Source organism: Pseudophryne corroboree, chromosome 4, assembly GCF_028390025.1.
Source record: "Pseudophryne corroboree isolate aPseCor3 chromosome 4, aPseCor3.hap2, whole genome shotgun sequence".
NCBI classification, from domain to species: domain Eukaryota; kingdom Metazoa; phylum Chordata; class Amphibia; order Anura; family Myobatrachidae; genus Pseudophryne; species Pseudophryne corroboree.
The window spans coordinates 208885392-208906241 of NC_086447.1; the positions used below are offsets into that span (position 1 = coordinate 208885392).

At 49.3% G+C, this 20850-nt stretch overlaps 1 protein-coding gene and 1 long non-coding RNA gene across 7 annotated transcripts in view; one reads left to right on the forward strand and one right to left on the reverse strand.

Annotated features, from left to right (window-relative positions):
- LOC134909222 (uncharacterized) overlaps window positions 1–14497 on the forward strand; it is a 60518-nt gene extending 46021 nt beyond the window's left edge. For both annotated transcript variants that reach the window (XR_010175867.1, XR_010175866.1), the window contains one exon: window positions 14066–14497. This is a non-coding gene — a long non-coding RNA (uncharacterized LOC134909222). The remainder of the gene's footprint in view (window positions 1–14065) is intronic.
- The window catches only part of LOC134909221 (dysbindin domain-containing protein 2-like), a 45450-nt gene continuing 29176 nt past the window's right edge, over window positions 4577–20850 (reverse strand). For all 5 annotated transcript variants that reach the window (XM_063915890.1, XM_063915895.1, XM_063915893.1 and 2 more), the window contains exon 4: window positions 4577–5584. In XM_063915890.1, the coding sequence (XP_063771960.1) occupies window positions 5391–5584 (194 nt within the window). In that variant the 3' untranslated portion in view covers window positions 4577–5390. The remainder of the gene's footprint in view (window positions 5585–20850) is intronic.

Here is a 20850-nt window from a genome sequence, read left to right on the forward strand (position 1 = left end):
GGGTCGAAGCCCCTTGCAATGGTGTGAACAGCGCACGCAGGGCCTGATGAATCACCTAGTAGGTGCTGTGGTTGGGGGAGTGGTGGGTGCGAGGAAGAAGCAGATGGGGTCCGGGGTTCTGCGGGTGGTGGAGGGGGGGTTGCGGGGGTGCAGCGGGCGTGGGAGGGTTTTGTGCGGTGGTGCTGCGTGTGGGGGAGAGGCTGGTGTGGTGGTATCGCAGGTGGGGTCTGGAGCCACCGCAGGTGAAGGAGGAGTGGGTGCGGGGGTGTCACGGGTGGGGGAGGGGTGGGTTGTGGTGGAGGGGGAAGGGGGTGCAGTGGATGGGGTCTGGAGGTACTGCGAGTGGGGGAGGGGCGGGTAATGGTGGAGGGTTTTGGGGGTTGTGGTGTGTGTAGAGGAGGGGGGGAGTGGGTTAGGCAGATGGGGAAGGTTGTGTTGTGGTGCAGGGGGTGTTGGAGGGGTGGTGTATTTGTGGAGGGTGGGTGGCAGATATGGGGCTAGTTTGGTTGGGGGATGGGCTTGCGTGGGTCGGCAGGTGTTGGACAGGCGGGTGCGTTGTTGTGGTGGGTGGGGTTTGGAGTCCTTTGGAGTTGTGGGTGTGTGCGGGTTGTGTTTGTTGCTGTGTTGTGAGGGGTAGGCGGTCATGAGGTGTTGGTGTTGGGTCGGGGGTTTGCAAGGATGGGGAAGGGGTTTTGCGTGTGCAGGGGGGTGGGAGGGAGCGTGCTGCGTGCATGTTGGGTGAGTTTGGAGCTGGAGTGTTCCTGGGTGTGAGGGAGAAGAGGGTGGGCTGGTGGGGTGTTTGGTGGAGGCTCAGGTGTGGCAGATGTGGGAGGTGTGCTTTTTGTGGGTGTAACAGTAGCCTATGCTATCTCCCTGCCTGCTGCCTGGAGCTCTAGAGACGTTTGGAGAGGGAGGGTGGTGAGTGGTAGCTGTAAAGTGAGCATTGCCCTGCGCTGGCCCCGTCCCGCTGCACTTGTTCCTGCCCTTTGTGAGCCCCGGCATGCCTACACACTGTGTGCCTGGGTTCGGTGTATAGAATCTGGATTAGCCGCTTGTGTCCCCAGCCCTGCGGTGTGCATGTCTGACGCCTGCTCGCACCTGACATCCACACCGCGGGGCTGGGGACCCGAGCGTCTAATCCAGATTCTATACACGTAACGCAGGCACACAGTAAGGAGCGCGGTGCTTGCAGTGTCAGGCTTGGGCAGTGTGTGGTCGTGTACCGTTCCGCAGATGCCGCCTCCCGGCCAGCATGACCCCCCACCGGCTGGATGTGTTAGCAGGTGACGGGTTGCAGGAGGGAGGGGTCCCGGGTGTGGGCTGCGGGTGTAAGTCAGGTGTGGGTGTTCCCGGGGAAGGAGCCGCTCGTGCCCGCAGCCCCGCTGTGAGGATGTCAGGCGGCAGGCATAGTGGAGCGTGGTGCTTGCAGTGTCAGGGTTCTCCGTATGTGCAGACGCCAGCTCTCGGACAACATGACCCCCCCACTGTCTGGATGTGTTAGGTGGCGCTGAGGTTGCAGGAGGGAGGGGTACCTCTCAAACTGTAGGTAGTGGTCTACTGGCACAGGCCATGGTGTGACTCCCTGTGCAGCTGACTCCGCCCAGCGCTGTGACTCCACCCGGCGTTAGAGTGCCAGGCACAGAAGGGCTTTTATATAGGAGATGTAATATATATCCAGTATGCACCATCTCTGATTCTACTTACGGCAAAGGATACTTTTTTTTTAAATATAAAAATATTTATTAAATAATATAACAAATATAAAAAAAAAGTCTAAAATAAAATACACAGCTTAATTATCATGGGAGCATTTGTATTAGCAAACTGAAACTAATCTCTAAAGTGCAGTTTAAACAGTTCCCAGGATTACAGTAGTGGCCCAATTGCCACAGCATATAACTTGGCAGGGATCCTCATAAGGGATGTAGTTGGGATCCCGGCTGTCAGAAAAGTACCCTCATAATTCATAAATATCGCCTATAAGGGACCTGCAGATCCCCAAATCCCAGTTAGGCTAAAATCCTTAAATGGAAGTTGTACGACTTCTCTGATTCTGGGGGTATCCGGTCTCTAGGTCGACAGGGTCTCTAGGTCGACAGGTCATAAGGTCGACATGAGTTTTTCACATTTTTTTTCTTTTTTTTTTTACTTTTCATACTTCACGTGGACTACGATTGGGAACGGTAACCTCTACTGCGGTAGCAGAGCAAGACACCTTGCTTCGCTCGCCATGCCAGGGGACGTGGTGCACTAATTGGGGTTCCCGGTCACTGTACGGTGAAAACAACCCCCAAAAAAATTAAAAACTCATGTCGAACTTTTGACTTGTCGACCTAGACCATGTCGACCTAGAGATCCTGTTGACCTAGAATCCCTGTCGACCTAGTAACTGTTAACCAATAGTGTGGTCGACCTTCAATAGCACACCCGATTCTTGGAACTGTTTAAAGTAGTACCTTAGAGATTGCTGTCAGCCTTCTGATACGGAAGCTTCCATGATGACTAAGCTGTGCTGTGTTGTTTTTTATTTGAAAGTTATACTTTTATTTTTATTGTAATTAATGTCTGTTAAAAAAATGTATATTCAAAAAGTGGAGTCTGCCATAGTGAATAGATTATATACAGATATTTCTAAATAGCGCGGTCCTTGCCTTTTCTTGGGAAGATGGCAATCATCCCAGCAATAACAGCTGAACTGAGTTAGGAAGAACCCTTTGGGACCCACTAGTTAAGTATGTTCCTAAATGAAAGTTATTTCTAGCATAGCTGGTCATCTTAATGTACCTCAGTAATTACATTTACATCGATTGCACTTAAATACCCCACATTTTACACCACTAAAATGATCACGTACTTGATAAACAGTACGTAACAGTAGTTTTGTTGTATATGACGGAAAGTGTTCAGTACAGTAGTTCATGTTTTAGTAATCTGTATGCAAACGCTATTCAGAGATCGGTTTAGCGCAGATAAGGTAAATATGTTGACTTTTTTCAATCAAGTTAACATTTTATGCTATGTGTACATAATAATCTTCCATATCTAGACATTTTACATGCCATAACACACAGTTTAACACAATAGACCACTATAGAAATGGGACTCTTTCCCTCCCCCCCCCCCCCCCCCCCCCCAATTATTATTTTTCTGGCCATTTTGACTGCTTGAAGACTTTTCCTTCATTTTCTCTGTCATGATTTTTACACCAATTTTCTTTGGTTCCTTGGAAATTAAAAATGCTCGTTTAATTGTAATTACTAGTAGCATAGATTCCCAGATGGTCAGAAATCACTGCAATTACATTCATTTAGAAAAATGCACATTATGTACTTGAATTACTTTCTAGAGACTCTATAATTGAGTGGGGCTTAAGTAGGGTGACCAGACTATCCCTTTAACCTGGGGCACTCATTAATTACACAGGTTCTGTGGCTGCTTAAAACCAGGTGAAATGCTGGCTTGTAGTCAGCCAGCCACAGAACCTGTGTAATTCATGAGTGTCCCAGGTTAAAGGGATAATATGGTCACCCTAGCTTAAGGAGTCTGAAATTTCACTCACTGTTTCCATCGAAGTGGTCAATTTCCTATATCCCAGTATTTTCCTCCCTGCTCCATGAGGACAAGTTACCGTATATACTTGAGTATAAGTCGACCCGAATTTAAGCCGAGGCACCTAATTTTACCACAAAAACCTGGGAAAACGTATTGACTCGAGTATAAGCCTAGGGTGGGAAATGCAGCTCTAGCCGTACATAGCCCTCATACTGCCAGATATGCCCCCACAGTGCCAGATATGCCCTCATAGTGCCAGATATGCCCCCACAGTGCCAGATATGCCCCCACAGTGCCAGATATGCATGCCCCCTCAGTGCCAGATATGCCCCCACAGTGCCAGATATGCCCTCATAGTGCCAGTTATGCCCTCATACTGCCAGATATTCCCCTACAGTGCCAGATATGCCCTCATAGTGCCAGATATGCCCCCACAGTGCCAGATATGCCCTCATACTGCCAGATATGCATGCCCCCTCAGTGCCAGATATGCCCCCACAGTGCCAGATATGCCCCCACAGTGCCAGATATGCCCCCACAGTGCCAGATATGCCCTCATTGTGCCAGATATGCCCTCATACTGCCAGATATGAATGCCCCCTCAGTGCCACATATGCCCCCCCCCCCCCAAGTGCCAAATATGCTCCCCCAGTGCCTGCTATAACTTACCATCCGCCGCTCCCGCGTTGTCTTGTGAAGGAGGGACACGGAGGGCATAGCGCGCGCCTCTCCTGTGTCCTTCCTGCGTCTCCGGCGGGTCTGTTAAATGAAGTGCCGGTTCGTGAGCCAATCAGAGCTCACGAAAGGGTACTTCCTTTAATAGACCCGCCGCTGCCGCCAGAGATGCAGGAGGGACACAGGAGAGGCGCGCGCTGTGCCCTCCGTGTCCCTCCTTCCCACTGCACTGACTCAAGTATAAGCCGAGGGGGCTATTTCAGCACAAAAAAAAGTGCTGAAAAAGTCGGCTTATACTCGAGTATATACGGGTAATTCCTTTTACAATTATGGAACACTTTTGCAAACGTTTCCTTTATGTACCTTCTAATCTTTATTTCAGTTAATTTTTTTCATGTTCTATAATACGTGTAATAGATGTATTAGGATTTACAAGTCAACTAAACTGTAAAGAAATAGTCCTTTGTTTTAAAAACAGTAACTATATTGAGTCAGTGTATTACAAGGCGTCATTCTGGTATCACAGATGTGCACAGAAACATTAAAAAAAACCAACCCATAACAATCCATATCTGGCTGAAACAGAGTATATTCAGTTTTGTAACGCTTCAGGATGAAACAAATTCCCACATCACTTTCACTGGAGGGCGCCACAAATGTTTTCTTTTTCTTTTTACCATGATATAATTACTTGGGGATAATGATCATGTTACAGCCTGGTCTGAATTCACGCGGTGTGGATGGAAATAGAAGGAAGTTACACTTTTGTTCCAATAGGCGCTCTGTTCCTAGAAAATGATTATTAATAGAATAGTGGACAGTCTAACCTAACTCACAAACAAAACTATAACACACAAACGTGCTGTGAACAATATTGGAATGCATTAAAAACCTCCTTTTTTCTAAGGCTATGGCATTTTCTAGTACTAACTGCTTAGGCTGAATGGCCAGTTTTCCACAGCAGCGATTTCCATTGAACTGGCAATAAAGATTCATCTGTAAACTCTTTGTCTAAATCCTAACCTGCTATAACTGTAATTGACAGCTGAAAATGTCCAACAGAAAGGGGAACAGACCATACTTTCTATAAGGAAACGGGCCAGTGCTCTGAAAGCACCAGGGCTCTGGCTAGTACCATAGTCTTTTCAGTGGGAAGCAGCAGGTCATTGTGCCTCAGACAAGGACGTTTTGTGGTCATTGTGTGGGGGATCCGGAGTGACGTTGCGTTCCTTAGACTGTACATGTGTTGCTTCCTCTTGGCTATCTGTAGCGTCACCATCATGTGCTTGATGCTGCTGGTCAGTAGTAGGAGAAAAGGGGAAGCGGAGTCTAAAATAGTCCATTCCCTGGAGATCAGCTGAAATAAATATGTAAATATGTTTATACACAGACACATCTATATGATGCTTCCTTTTGAAATGCTTTGCATCATAGCTGCAAGCACCCTGTACAGGATCTAAGATCTACACACTGGAAAAACCCCCCACTAACAATGGATATAAGGCACAATAAAATGAATGTATTCCTGTTGTTGAAATACATATTGTGTCAGGTATTCTTTCATATACATTGTGCTTCCTAGTGAATTAATAGGTTACAGATACATTATTTAGACATTCAAAATACAATGGGCATGAACGCTCCCGGTTTTTGCCCTATCCTATTCCAAACGTGCGAAAACGGGACTTTGGCAAACAAAAAAAGAAGTGAAAAATCAGGGTGAAAATGGGGAAATCTGCCTGCACCTCATAAAACTGCAAAACTAACAGAGGAAAACAGTATAGAAGTGTATTATAGGTCATATTAAATATATTTGGGTCAAATGGCTTTGAAATGCATTTTACTAAATTGAAAAATATTATAAAAGCCAGTTTTTTTTCCAGGAAATAAGTCTGCAAATTAAATTCTGGGTACATAAAATGGGTATAAGTACGAGTATATATTTGGGTCATTTTATGAGACTTTTGTAAAAAAAAAAAAAGTGTAAACAGACTGACAACTCCCATCTGCGAGCCTAAAAATAAGATTTTACTCACCGGTAAATCTATTTCTCGTAGTCCGTAGTGGATGCTGGGAACTCCGAAAGGACCATGGGGAATAGCGGCTCCGCAGGAGACTGGGCACAACTAAAGAAAGCTTTAGGTCACCTGGTGTGCACTGGCTCTTCCCACTATGACCCTCCTCCAAGCCTCAGTTAGGACACTGTGCCCGGACGAGCTGACATAATAAGGAAGGATTTTGAATCCCGGGTAAGACTCATACCAGCCACACCAATCACACCGTATAACTCGTGATACTATACCCAGTTAACAGTATGAAATACAACTGAGCCTCTCAACAGACGGCTCAACAATAACCCTTTAGTTAACAATAACTATGTACAAGTATTGCAGACAATCCGCACTTGGGATGGGCGCCCAGCATCCACTACGGACTACGAGAAATAGATTTACCGGTGAGTAAAATCTTATTTTCTCTGACGTCCTAGTGGATGCTGGGAACTCCGAAAGGACCATGGGGATTATACCAAAGCTCCCAAACGGGCGGGAGAGTGCGGATGACTCTGCAGCACCGAATGAGAGAACTCCAGGTCCTCCTCAGCCAGGGTATCAATTTTGTAGAATTTTGCAAACGTATTTGCCCCTGACCAAGTTGCAGCTCGGCAAAGTTGGAAAGCCGAGACCCCTCGGGCAGCTGCCCAAGATGAGCCCACCTTCCTTGTGGAATGGGCTTTTACAGATTTTTGGCTGCGGTAGTCCAGCCGCAGAATGGGCGCCAGCTGAATTGTGCTACAAATCCAGCGAGCAATAGTCTGCTTAGAAGCAGGAGCACCCAGTTTGTTGGGTGCATACAGGATAAACAGCGAGTCAGTTCTCCTGACTCTAGCCGTCCTGGAGACATAATTTTTCAAGGCCCTGACTACGTCCAGCAACTTGGAATCCTCCAAGTCCCTAGTAGCCGCAGGCACTACAATAGGTTGGTTCAAGTGAAAAGCTGATACCACCTTAGGGAGAAACTGGGGACGAGTCCTCAATTCTGCCCTATCCATATGGAAAATCAGATAAGGACTTTTATATGACAAAGCCGCCAATTCTGATACACGCCTGGCCGAAGCCAAGGCCAATAACATGACCACTTTCCGCGTGAGATATTTTAGATCCACGGTTTTTAGTGGCTCACACCAATGTGATTTTAAGAAACTCAACACCACGTTGAGAACCCAAGGTGCCACTGGAGGCACAACCGGGGGCTGAATATGCAGCACTCCTTTTACAATGTCTGAACTTCAGGTACTGAAGCTAGTTCTTTCTGGAAGAAAATCGACAGAGCCGAGATCTGTATCTTAATGGAGCCTAATTTTAGGCCCATAGACACTCCTGCTTGTAGGAATGCAGAAATCGACCTAGTTGAAATTCCTCTGTTGGGGCCTTTTTTGGCCTCACACCAAGCAACATATTTCCGCCATATGCGGTGATAATGTTTTGCAGTTACATCTTTCCTGGCTTGAATCAGCGTAGGAATGACTTCCTCCGGAATGCCCTTTTCCTTTAGGATCCGGCGTTCAACCGCCATGCCGTCAAAACGTAGCCGCGGTAAGTCTTGGAACAGACAGGGCCCCTGCTGCCGCAGGTCCTGTCTGAGCGGCAGAGGCCATGGGTCCTCTGATATAATTTCTTGAAGTTCTGGGTACCAAGCTCTTCTTGGCCAATCCGGAACCACGAGTATCGTTCTTACTCCTCGCCTTCCTATTATTCTCAGTACCTTTGGTATGAGAGGCAGAGGGGGGAACACATAAACCGACTGGTACACCCACGGTGTTACCAGAGCGTCCACAGCTATCGCCTGAGGGTCCCTTGACCTGGCGCAATATCTTTTATAGCTTTTTGTTGAGGCGGGACGCCATCATGTCCACCTGTGGCCTTTCCCAATGGTGTACAATCCTTTGGAAGACTTCTGGATGAAGTCCCCACTCTCCCGGGTGGAGGTCGTGTCTGCTGAGAAGATCTGCTTCCCAGTCGTCCACTCCGGGAATGAACACTGCTGACAGTGCTAACACATGATTTTCCGCCGATCGGAGAATCCTTGTGGCTTCTGCCATCGCCATCCTGCTTCTTGTGCCGCCCTGTTGGTTTACATGGGCGACTGCCGTGATGTTGTCTGATTGGATCAGTACCGGCTGGTTTTGAAGCAGAGGCCTTGCCTGACTCAGGGCATTGTAAATGGCCCTCAGTTCCAGAATATTTATGTGTAGGGAAGTCACCTGACTTGACCAAAGTCCCTGGAAGTTTCTTCCCTGTGTGACTGCCCCCCAGCCTCAAAGGCTGGCATCCATGGTCACTAGGACCTAGTCCTGTATGCCGAACCTGCGGCCCTCTTGAAGATGGGCACTCTGCAGCCACCACAGTAGAGATACCCTGGTCCTTGAAGACAGGGTTATCAGCCGATGCATCTGAAGATGTGATCCGGACCACTTGTCCAACAGGTCCCACTGAAAAGTTCTTGCATGGAACCTGCCGAATGGGATTGCTTCGTAGGAAGCTACCATTTTTCCCAGGACTCGCGTGCAATGATGCACCGATACCTGTTTTGGCTTCAGGAGGTTTCTGACTAGAGATGACAGCTCCTTGGCTTTCTCCTCCGGGCAGTGGTACAAGTAGAAAAAATGTCTTACGGGTACTGTGTGCGCGCGCCGAAGGTGCGCGTGCAAAAAAATGGGTGTGGCCAAATGCCACATGGGGCGTGGCCAATGAAAATGGGGGCGTGATACACATATGGGGGAGGGGCAGATACACGTATGACCCCAATAGTGCCAGATACACGTTGCCCCACAGTGCCAGATACACATTGACTAACAGTGCCAGATACAAAAATGCCCCCAGAGTGCCAGATATACATTGCCTCACAGTGTCAGATACACGTTGCCCCACAGTGCCAGATATACATTGCCCCACAGTGCCAGATATACATTGCCCCACAGTGCCAGATACACATTGACTAACAGTGCCAGATACAAAAATGCCCCCAGAATGCCAGATATACATTGCCACACTGTGTCAGATATACATTGCCCCCCGTGCCAGATACAGAAATGCCCCTACAGTGCCAGATATGCCCCCAGTGCCAGATATCCCCCAGTGCCAGATATACATGCCCCCCAGTGCCAGGTATACATGCCCCCCTGTGCCAGATATCCCCCAGTGCCAGGTATACATGCCCCCCTGTGCCAGATATTCCCCAGTGCCAGGTATATATGCCCCCAGTGCCAGATATCCCCCAGTGCCAGATATATATGCCCACCAGTGCCAGATATCCCCCAGTGCCAGGTATATATGCCCCCCAGTGCCAGATATCCCCCAGTGCCAGATATCCCCCAGTGCCAGGTATACATGCCCCCCTGTGCCAGATATCCCCCAGTGCCAGGTATACATGCCCCCCTGTGCCAGATATCCCCCAGTGCCAGGTATATATGCCCCCCAGTGCCAGATATCCCCCAGTGCCAGATAGAAATGCCCCCCCAGTGCCAGATATCCCCCAGTGCCAGGTATACATGCCCCCCTGTGCCAGATATCCCCCAGTGCCAGGTATATATGCCCACCAGTGCCAGATATCCCCCAGTGCCAGATAGGAATGCTCCCCCCCCAGTGCCAGATATCCCCCAGTGCCAGGTATACATGCCCCCCTGTGCCAGATATCCCCCAGTGCCAGGTATACATGCCCCCCTGTGCCAGATATCCCCCAGTGCCAGGTATATATGCCCCCCAGTGCCAGATATCCCCCAGTGCCAGATAGAAATGCCCCCCCAGTGCCAGATATCCCCCAGTGCCAGGTATACATGCCCCCCTGTGCCAGATATCCCCCAGTGCCAGGTATATATGCCCCCCAGTGCCAGATATCCCCCAGTGCCAGATAGAAATGCCCCCCCAGTGCCAGATATCCCCCAGTGCCAGGTATACATGCCCCCCTGTGCCAGATATCCCCCAGTGCCAGGTATATATGCCCACCAGTGCCAGACAGGAATGCTCCCCCCCCAGTGCCAGATATCCCCCAGTGCCAGGTATAACATGCCCACCCCCCCCTTCCCTGCTCACCGCTTCCGCTGCCGCTGGCGTCCAGTGTGAGGGAAGGAGAGCGCAGCCTGTGCCTCTCCTTCCCCTCAGTCTCCGGCGGGTGTCTCACAGTTTAATTCAGCGCCGATCCGTGAGCCAATCAGAGCTCGCACCGCGAGCTCTGATTGGCTCACGGATCGGCGCTGAATTAAACTATGACACCCGCCGGAGACTGAGGGGAAGGAGAGGCACAGGCTGCGCTCTCCTTCCCTCACATCATAGGCGGTGCGAGGAGCGGCGGCCCGTCGGTGTGGGTACGGCGTACCCACGGCTAAATTCTTACGGGTACGCCGTACCCACCCGTACCCGCCCACTTGCACCACTGCCTCCGGGAGAAACACTTATTTCTGGTCTGTGTCCAGAACCATCCCCAGGAACAGTAGACGTGTCGTAGGAACCAGCTGTGACTTTGGACTGTTCAGAATCCAACCGTGCTGTTGTAGCACTTTCCAAAATAGTGCTACCCCGACTAGCAACTGCTCCTTGGACCTCGCCCTTATAAGGAGATTGTCCAAGTACGGGATAATTAAAACTCCCTTTTTTCGAAGGAGTATCATCATTTCGGCCATTACCTTGGTAAACACCCTCGGTGCCATGTACAGTCCAAACGGCAGTGTCTGGACTTGGTAATGGTAATCCTGTACCACAAATCTGAGGTACTCCTGGCGAGGATGGTAAATGGGGACATGCAGGTAAGCATCCTTGATGTCCCGGGATCCCATGTAATCCCCCTCGTCCAGGCTTGCAATAACCGCCCTGAGCGATTCCATCTTGAACTTGAATTTTTTTATGTATGTGTTCAAGGATTTTAAATATAAAATGGGTCACACCGAACCATGCGGTTTCGGTACCCCAAACCGTGTGGAATAGTAACCCCGTCCTTGTTGAAGTAGGGGCACCTTGAGTATTACCTGCTGGGAATACAGCTTATTAATTGCCTCTAGCGCAGCCTCCCTGCCTGAGGGAGTTGTCGGCAAGGCATATTTGAGGAAACGGCGGGGGGGAGACAACTCGAATTCCAGCTTGTACCCCTGAAATACTACTTGAATGAAACAGGGATCCACCTGTGAGCGAGCCCACTGATCGCTGAAATTGTTGAGACGGCCCCCCACCGTACCTGGCTACACCTGTGGAGCCCCCGCATCATGCTGTGGACTCAGAGGAAGCGAGAGAAGAATTTTGATTCTGGGAACAGGCTGACTGGTGCAGCTTTTTCCCTCTTCCCATGTCTCTGTACAGAAAGGAAGCGCCTTTGACCCGCTTGCTTTTCTGAAGCCGAAAGGACTGTACCTGATAATACAGTGCTTTCTTAGTCTGTGAGGAAACCTGAGGTAAAAATATTTCTTCCCAGCTGTTGCTGTGGATACGAGGTCCCAGAGACCATCCCCAAATAATTCCTCACCCTTATAAGGCAGAATCTCTATGCGCCTTTTAAAGTCAGCATCACCTGTCCAGTGACAGGTCTCTAATACCCTCCTGACAGAATGGACATTACATTCATTTTGGATGCCAGCCGGCAAAAGATCCCTCTGTGCATCCCTCATATATAAGACGACGTCTTTAATATGTTCTCATGTTTGACAGGGTCACCGACCACGCTGCAGCAGCACGATCTGCAGGTCTCAGTCTAGTACCTGAGTGTGTAAATACAGACTTCAGGATAGCCTCCTGCTTTTTATCAACAGGTACCTTCAAAGTGGCCGTTCCTAAAACGGCAGTGCCACCTTTTTTGACAACCGTGTGAGCGCCTTATCCACCCTAGGGGATATCTCCCAGCGTAACTTATCCTCTGGCGGGAAAGGGTACGCCATCAGTAACTTTTTAGAAATTACCAGTTTCTTATCGGGGGGAACCCACGCTTTTCACACACTTCATTCATTCATCTGATGGGGGAACAAAACACTGCCTGCTTTTTCTCCCCAACATAAAAACCCATTTTTAGAGGGTTAATGTCAGAAATGTGTAACACATTTTTTATTGCCGGGATCAAGTCACGGATGTTCCTAGTGGATTGTGTATATGTCTCAACCTTGTCGACACTGGAGTCAGACTCCGTGTCGACATCTGTGTCTGCCATCTGAGTGAGCGGGCGTTTTTGAGCCCCTGATGGCCTTTGAGACGCCTGGGCAGGCACGGACTGAGAAGCCGGCTGTCCCACAGCTGTTACGTCATCCACCCTTTTATGTAAGGAGTTGACACTGTCGGTTAATACCTTTCACCTAACCATCCACTCTGGTGTCGGCCCCACGGGGGGCGACATCACATTTATCGGCATCTGCTCCGTCACCATATAAGTCTCCTCATTAAACATGTCGACACAGCCGTACCGACACACCGCACACACACAGGGAATGCTCTGACTGAGGACAGGACCCCACAAAGCCCTTTGGGGAGACAGAGAGAGAGTATGCCAGCACACACCAGAGCGCTATATAATGTGGGGATTAACACTATAACTGAGTGAAATTTCCCCAATAGCTGCTTGTATATATAATATTGCGCCTAAATTTAGTGCCCCCCCTCTCTTTTTAACCCTTTGAGCCTGAAAACTACAGGGGAGAGCCTGGGTAGCTTTCTTCCAGCTGCACTGTGAAGAGAAAATGGCGCCAGTGTGTCTGAGGGAGATAGCTCCGCCCCTTTTTCGCTGACTTTTCTCCCGCTTTTTTCTGGATTCTGGCAGGGGTATTTACCACATATATAGCCTCTGGGGCTATATATTGTGGTATTTTTGCCAGCCAAGGTGTTTTTATTGCTGCTCAGGGCGCCCCCCCCCAAGCGCCCTGCACCCTCAGTGACCGGAGTGTGAAGTGTGTATGAGGAACAATGGCGCACAGCTGCAGTGCTGTGCGCTACCTTGGTGAAGACTGATGTCTTCTGCCGCCGATTTTCCGGACCTCTTCTTGCTTCTGGCTCTGTAAGGGGGACGGCGGCGCGTCTCCGGGACCGAACACCAAGGCTGGGCCTGCGGTCGATCCCTCTGGAGCTAATGGTGTCCAGTAGCCTAAGAAGCCCAAGCTGGCTGCAAGCAGGCAGGTTCGCTTCTTCTCCCCTTAGTCCCTCGCTGCAGTGAGCCTGTTGCCAGCAGGTCTCACTGAAAATAAAAAACCTAATTCTATACTTTCTTTCTAGAAGCTCAGGAGAGCCCCTAGTGTGCATCCAACCTCGGCCGGGCTCAAAATCTAACTGAGGCTTGGAGGAGGGTCATAGTGGGAGGAGCCAGTGCACACCAGGTGACCTAAAGCTTTCTTTAGTTGTGCCCAGTCTCCTGCGGAGCCGCTATTCCCCATGGTCCTTTCGGAGTTCCCAGCATCCACTAGGACGTCAGAGAAAAGCACTTGTCTCACTCATAAAGCACCCCAATATACCTAACCTATACACTGAACCCCATATTCCATCACTCTACACTTTTTCACCCCAAAACTGACATGTCATTATTGGCCAATTCAAATAATTGTAAACCTAGTCATGAATAAGTCATTGTGTGTGTGTGGGGGAGGGGGGTCTGAGCCAAATCCCAACATTTTTACTTTAAAATATGGATATCCCCTAAATTTTCACCTGCTCAGAGTAGGTGAAGTGAGATTTGCGGTATATTATTGTGGGAAAAGTTTTCCTGGCTATTTGGATAGGTATTTTTTGCAATGCATGGTAAAAGTACAGTTTTGCGTGCAAAAACAGGTTATCACGGCTAATAGAATACCCCGCATTATTTCTGCCTTCTGTGTTTTTAGGTGACTGGTGCTCTTCCTGGTATAGAAGATTAGGAATGATCTTGATTAAGGGACTACGAAATACATACGATATACCGGCTGTCAGTATCCCGACAGCAGCATCCTGGCAGCGAGCGCAGCTCGTAGCACTCTATACCCATCGGGCGTGGCAAGGTTATATTCCCACAGGTTACATTGCCACTTGGATTGTGGTGTGGATCCACCACCCAAATGGGAAGACGGGGTAGCGGCCAGGATTCCGACCGCCGGCATTTAGCCACCTGTCGGGATCCTGCACGCCGGGATCAACAGGCGGTATATTAACCACATACCTGGACTACAAGATCTAAAACAGAATGACACAAAGGCTGTACAAATACCTCAAAAAAAGTAAATCAAAGACAAATGAAAATGGCAAATGACAACCAGCTTGTATGTACTGAGTGCATAACAGAAATGTAAAGTTTTTTTTATAGAATAAACAGTTTTACATGTAGTAGTTTTTTTTTCTATATTGTACAACACTGTGGTACAGTGGTCAGCATTGGTAACTCAGCACTGTGGTTATGAGTTAAATTCCTGACAAGGGCCATTTCGTGACTTTATACGTTATCCTTGTCTCTACAAGGCTTTCCCTCTGGGTGATCCAGCTTCTTCCCACACTCAAAAAACAGGTTAATGGGCTTTAGACCAAAAAAAAAAGGTAAAACGTATCCTAGTGTGCGCTCATTTTGCAACTGTAATCTCCAACGAGGCAGAGGCCGATGGGACTGACAGATACTAGCTCCGTAATTGGCGGCACTGTATAAACAGTAATAATAATGTAATAATTCCTGATTCTGCAGGGGTAATAAATGAAGCTTTATGGCAAACTGATTTATAGGAAGAGAGTAAGCTCTGCAGTCTGTTCATTTCTTAAAAAGCTGTAATATAATATCTTTCTAGAGATCCGACACATCTGGAGTGCGTCCACTGACTCTCCTTCCACAAATTCATAGACATTTTCCCCATACATTCCCTCTAACTATGGGGGTGATTCCAAATTGATTGCAGCAGGAATTTTGTTAGCAATTGGGCAAAACCATGTGCACTGCAGGGGAGGCAGATATAACATGTGCAGAGAGAGTTAGATTTGGTTGGGTTATTTTATTTCTGTGCAGGGTAAATACTGGCTGCTTTATTTTTACACTGCAAATTAGATTGCAGATTGAACACACCCCACCCAAATCTAACTCTCTCTGCACATGTTAAATCTGCCTCCCCTGCAGTGCACATGGTTTTGCCCAATTGCTAACAAAATTCCTGCTGCGATCAACTTGGAATTACCCCCAATATGTGAGGTGATTTTCAAAGGGAACTTTCACTTTCTTTTTGAATAAATTAACTGAGTTACTCCTCATAAAGAATAACAGAGCAGGTACCGCCATTGGGAACTCATTGTTCTTCCACTGCAGAACTTTGGCCTTGTAAATATTGGTGGTTATACATTCTAAGGCCCTCATTCCGAGTTGTTCGCTCGGTATTTTTCATCGCATCGCAGTGAGAATTCTCTTAGTGCGCATGCGTAATGTTCGCACTGCGCATGCGTCAAGTAACTTTACTAAGAAGAAAGTAATTTTACTCACGGCTTTTTCGTCGCTCCGGAGAACGCATTGTGATTGACAGGAAATGGGTGTTACTGGGCGGATGTACGGCGTTTTAGGGGCGTGTGGCAGGAAACGCTACCGTTTCCGGAAAAAACGCAGGCGTGTCTGGAGAAACGGTGGGAGTGCTTGGGCGAACGCTGGGTGTGTTTATGACGTCAGCCGGGACCGAAAAGCACTGAATTGATCGCACAGGCAGAGTAAGTCTGGAGTTACTCAGAAACTGCTAACTCGGTTTTGATCGCAATATTGCGAATACATCGGTCGCACATTTAAGATGTTTAGATTCACTCCCAGTAGGCGGCGGCTTAGCGTGTGTAACTCTGCTATAATCGCCTTGCGAGCGAACAACTCGGAATGAGGGCCTAAATACTTTGGGGGTAAATATAATAGGGAACAAGAATGGCCGTATTTTTAAAGCCTGAATCATTTACAAGGCAAAAATAAGAATTTACTTACCGATAATTCTATTTCTCGTAGTCCGTAGTGGATGCTGGGGACTCCGTAAGGACCATGGGGATTAGCGGCTCCGCAGGAGACTGGGCACAAAAGTAAAAGCTTTTAGGTCACCTGGTGTGCACTGGCTCCTCCCCCTATGACCCTCCTCCAAGCCTCAGTTAGGATACTGTGCCCGGACGAGCGTACACAATAAGGAAGGATTTTGAATCCCGGGTAAGACTCATACCAGCCACACCAATCACACCATATAACTTGTGATCTAAACCCAGTTAACAACATAACAGAGGAGCCTCTAGAAAAGATGGCTCACTACAGCAATAACCCGATTTTTTGGTAACAATAACTATGTACCAGTATTGCAGACAATCCGCACTTGGGATGGGCGTCCAGCATCCACTACGGACTACGAGAAATAGAATTATCGGTAAGTAAATTCTTATTTTCTCTGACGTCCTAGTGGATGCTGGGGACTCCGTAAGGACCATGGGGATTATACCAAAGCTCCCAAACGGGCGGGAGAGTGCGGATGACTCTGCAGCACCAAATGAGAGAACTCCAGGTCCTCCTCAGCCAGGGTATCAAATTTGTAGAATTTTACAAACGTATTTGCTCCTGACCAAGTAGCTGCTCGGCAAAGTTGTAAAGCCGAGACCCCTCGGGCAGCCGCCCAAGATGAGCCCACCTTCCTTGTGGAATGGGCTTTTACAGATTTTGGCTGTGGCAGGCCTGCCACAGAATGTGCAAGCTGAATTGTACTACAAATCCAACGAGCAATAGTCTGCTTAGAAGCAGGAGCACCCAGGTTGTTGGGTGCATACAGAATAAACAACGAGTCAGATTTTCTGACTCCAGCCGTCCTGGAAACCTATATTTCCAGGGCCCTGACAACGTCTAGCAACTTGGAGTCCTCCAAGTCCCTAGTAGTCGCAGGCACCACAATAGGTTGATTCAGGTGAAACGCTGAAAACCACCTTAGGGAGAAACTGAGGACGAGTCCTCAATTCCGCCCTGTCCGAATGGAAAATCAGATGAGGGCTTTTACAGGATAAAGCCGCCAATTCTGACACGCACCTGGCCCAGGCCAGGGCCAACAGCATGACCACTTTCCATGTGAGATATTTTAACTCCACATATTTAAGTGGTTCAAACCAATGTGACTTTTGGAACCCAAAAACTACATTGAGATCCCAAGGTGCCACTGGAGGCACAAAAGGAGGCTGTATATACAGTACCCCTTTTACAAACGTCTGAACTTCAGGGACTGAAGCTAGTTCTTTTTGGAAGAAAATTGACAGGGCCGAAATTTGAACCTTAATGGACCCCAATTTCAGGCCCATAGACACTCCTGTTTGCAGGAAATGTAGGAATCGACCTAGTTGAAAATTCCTCCGTCGGGGCCTTACTGGCCTCGCACCACGCAACATATTTTCGCCAAATGCGGTGATAATGTTTTGCGGTTATATCCTTCCTGGCTTTGATCAGGATAGGAATGACTTCATCCGGAATGCCTTTCTCCTTCAGGATCCGGCGTTCAACTGCCATGCCGTCAAACGCAGCAGCGGTAAGTCTTGGAACAGACAGGGTCCTTGCTGGAGCAGGTCCCTTCTTAGAGGTAGAGGCCACGGATCCTCCGTGAGCATCTCTCGAAGTTCCGGTTACCAAGTCCTTCTTGGCCAATCCGGAGCCACGAATATAGTGCTTACTCCTCTCCATCTTATGATTCTCAGTACCTTGGGTATGAGAGGCAGAGGAGGGAACACATACACTGACTGGTACACCCACTGTGTTACCAGAGCGTCTACAGCTATTGCCTGAGGGTCCTTTGACCTGGCGCAATACTTGTCGAGTTTTATAAACATGTGGAAGACTTCTGGGTGAAGTCCCCACTCTCCCGGGTGGAGGTCGTGTCTGCTGAGGAAGTCTGCTTCCCAGTTGTCCACTCCCGGAATGAGTACTGCTGACAGTGCTATCACATGATTTTCCGCCCAGCGAAGAATCCTTGCAGCTTCTGCCATTGCCCTCCTGCTTCTTGTGTCACCCTGTCTGTTTACGTGGGTGACTGCCGTGATGTTGTCCGAATGGATCAACTCCGGGTGACCTTGAAGCAGAGGTCTTGCTGAGCTTAGAGTAGGGGTGGGCAAAATACGGCCCGCGGGCCGGATGCGGCCCGCAAACCGATCCTGCCCGGCCCACTGCCTCCCACCAGCGAGCAATGACAAGTGGCCCGACCAGCTGAGCTGCTTGTCATTGCTCTGCACTGCAGTACCTCCAAGCTGCCAGCGGCGCCTCTCTCCCCTGCTGCTGCTGCTGCGTTGTAGCAGCCTCCTCCTCCAGACTCCCCAGTGACAACGGCTGTGTTCAGCCGAAAAGGGGGCGGGGCTACGTGCCGACGAAGGGGCGGGGCTACACGGGACCTCAGGGGGCGGAGCTACACGGACAAGAGCCAGACTGCTGCAGATCCATCCTTCCTGCCACTGCCAGCCAGATCAGTAAGTTAATGGGAAAAGTGAGTGAGAGAAAGTGTGTGTGTGTGTGTATGTATATATATATATATATTATATATATATATATATATATATATATATATATATATATATGTGAGAGTGTGTGTGTGTGTGTATTTGTGTGTGCGGACAGTGGCGTCAGACTGTTTTTAGGTTGGGGGGAGAGATCTTTAGCTCTCGCTGTACCAAACCCTCCTGTGTTCTGTCACCGTGTCACCCCCCCCCCCCCCCGTGTTCTGTCACTGTGTCACACCCCCCATGTTCTGTCACCGTGTCACCCCCCCGTGTTCTGTCACCGTGTCACCCCCCCCCCCCGTGTTCTGTCACCGTGTCACCCCCCCGTGTTCTGTCACTGTGTCACATCCCCCGTGTTCTGTCACTGTGTCACCCCCCGTGTTCTGTCACCGTGTCACCCCCCCCGTGTTCTGTCACCGTGTCACCCCCCCCCGTGTTCTGTCACCGTGTCACCCCCCCGTGTTCTGTCACCGTGTCACCCCCCGTGTTCCGTCACCGTGTCCCCCCCCCGTGTTCTGTCACCGTGTCCCCCCCCGTGTTCTGTCACCGTGTTCTGTCACCCCCACCCTGTCACCCCCACCGTGTGCTGTCACCCTGTCACCCCCACCGTGTTCTGTCACTGTGTCACCCCCCCATGTTCTGTCACTGTGTCACCCCCCCCGGGTACTGTCACTGTGTCACCCCCATGGTGTTCTGTCACTGTCAACTCCACCGTGTTCTGTCAGCGTGTCGCCCAGAGGCGTCACCGGGTGTGGTGACAGCTGGAGCGCACTCGGTACTATTACACCCCCCCCCCACCCTGCTCAAGCAGTGTGGTGCCCAAAAGGGGTGGTGGCTTAATTTGAAAGGGGCGTGGCCTGGTGGGTCTTTTCTCTTTCGCTTCGGGGGCATGTCTAGCTTCCCCGAAGATGCTGGCTGCCCCCGGAGACTGGACTGTGTGTGTGCCGACTCTTATCTGTGACCCCTCGTGTTCTGTCACTGTGTCACACTCCCCGTGTCCTATCACTGTGTCACACCTTTCCCCAGGGGCCATAAGACACTGGATAATTTGCTTAATTATCCTAAATAAAATGTTAATGTGTAAAAGGGTACCTTCCGTATTGTGTAAAAGGGAGTTCTACCTGCTGTAATGTGTGTAAGTGGCGCAATTTGAATAATGGAGACTATTGTGCAGCCTAATACGAATCTGTATTATTTTTTGTCCACACTCCTTCCACATGAAGCCACGTCCCTATATTTTTGGCAAGTGGGGGGAGCTGCTATTTTGTGTGTGGCCCTCGGATACTGACAGGAAATGTCAAGTGGCCCCTCAGCTGAAATAATTGCCCACCCCTGGCTTAGAGCATTGTAAATGGCCCTTAGCTTCAGGATATTTAGTGAAGTGATGTCTCCAGGCTTGACCATAAGCTCTGGAAATCCCTTCCCTGTGTGACTGCTCCCCAGCCTCGCAGGCTGGCATCCGTGGTCACCAGGACCCAGTCCTGAATGTCGAATCTGCGGCCCTCTAGAAGATGAGCACTCTGCAACCACCACAGGAGAGACACCCTTGTGCTTGGTGACAGGGTTATCCGCTGATGCATCTGAAGATGCGACCCGGACCATTTGTCCAGCAGGTCCCACTGGAAAGTTCTTGCGTGGAATCTGCCGAATGGGATTGCTTCGTAGGAAGCCACCATTTTTCCCAGAACCCTTTCATTGATGTACTGAGACTTGGCTCGGTTATAGGAGGTTCCCGACTAGCTCGGATAACTCCCTGACTTTCTCCTCCGGGAGAAACACCTTTTTCTGGACTGTGTCCAGGATCATCCCTAGGAACAGAAGACGAGTCGTCGGAAGCAGCTGCGATTTTGGAATATTGAGAATCCAATCGTGCTGCCGCAACACTACCTGAGATAGTGCTACACCAACCTCCAACTGTTCCCTGGATCTTACCCTTATCAGGGAATCGACCAAGTAAGGGATAACTAAAATTCCCTTCCTTCGAAGGAGTATCATCATTTCGGCCATTACCTTGGTAAAGACCCGGGGTGCCGTGGACCATCCATACGGCAGCGTCTGAAACTGATAGTGACAGTTCTGTACCACAAACCTGAGGTACCCTTGGTGAGAAGGGTAAATTGGGACATGAAGGTAAGCATCCTTGATGTCCCGAGACATCATGTAGTCCCCTTCTTCCAGGTTCGCA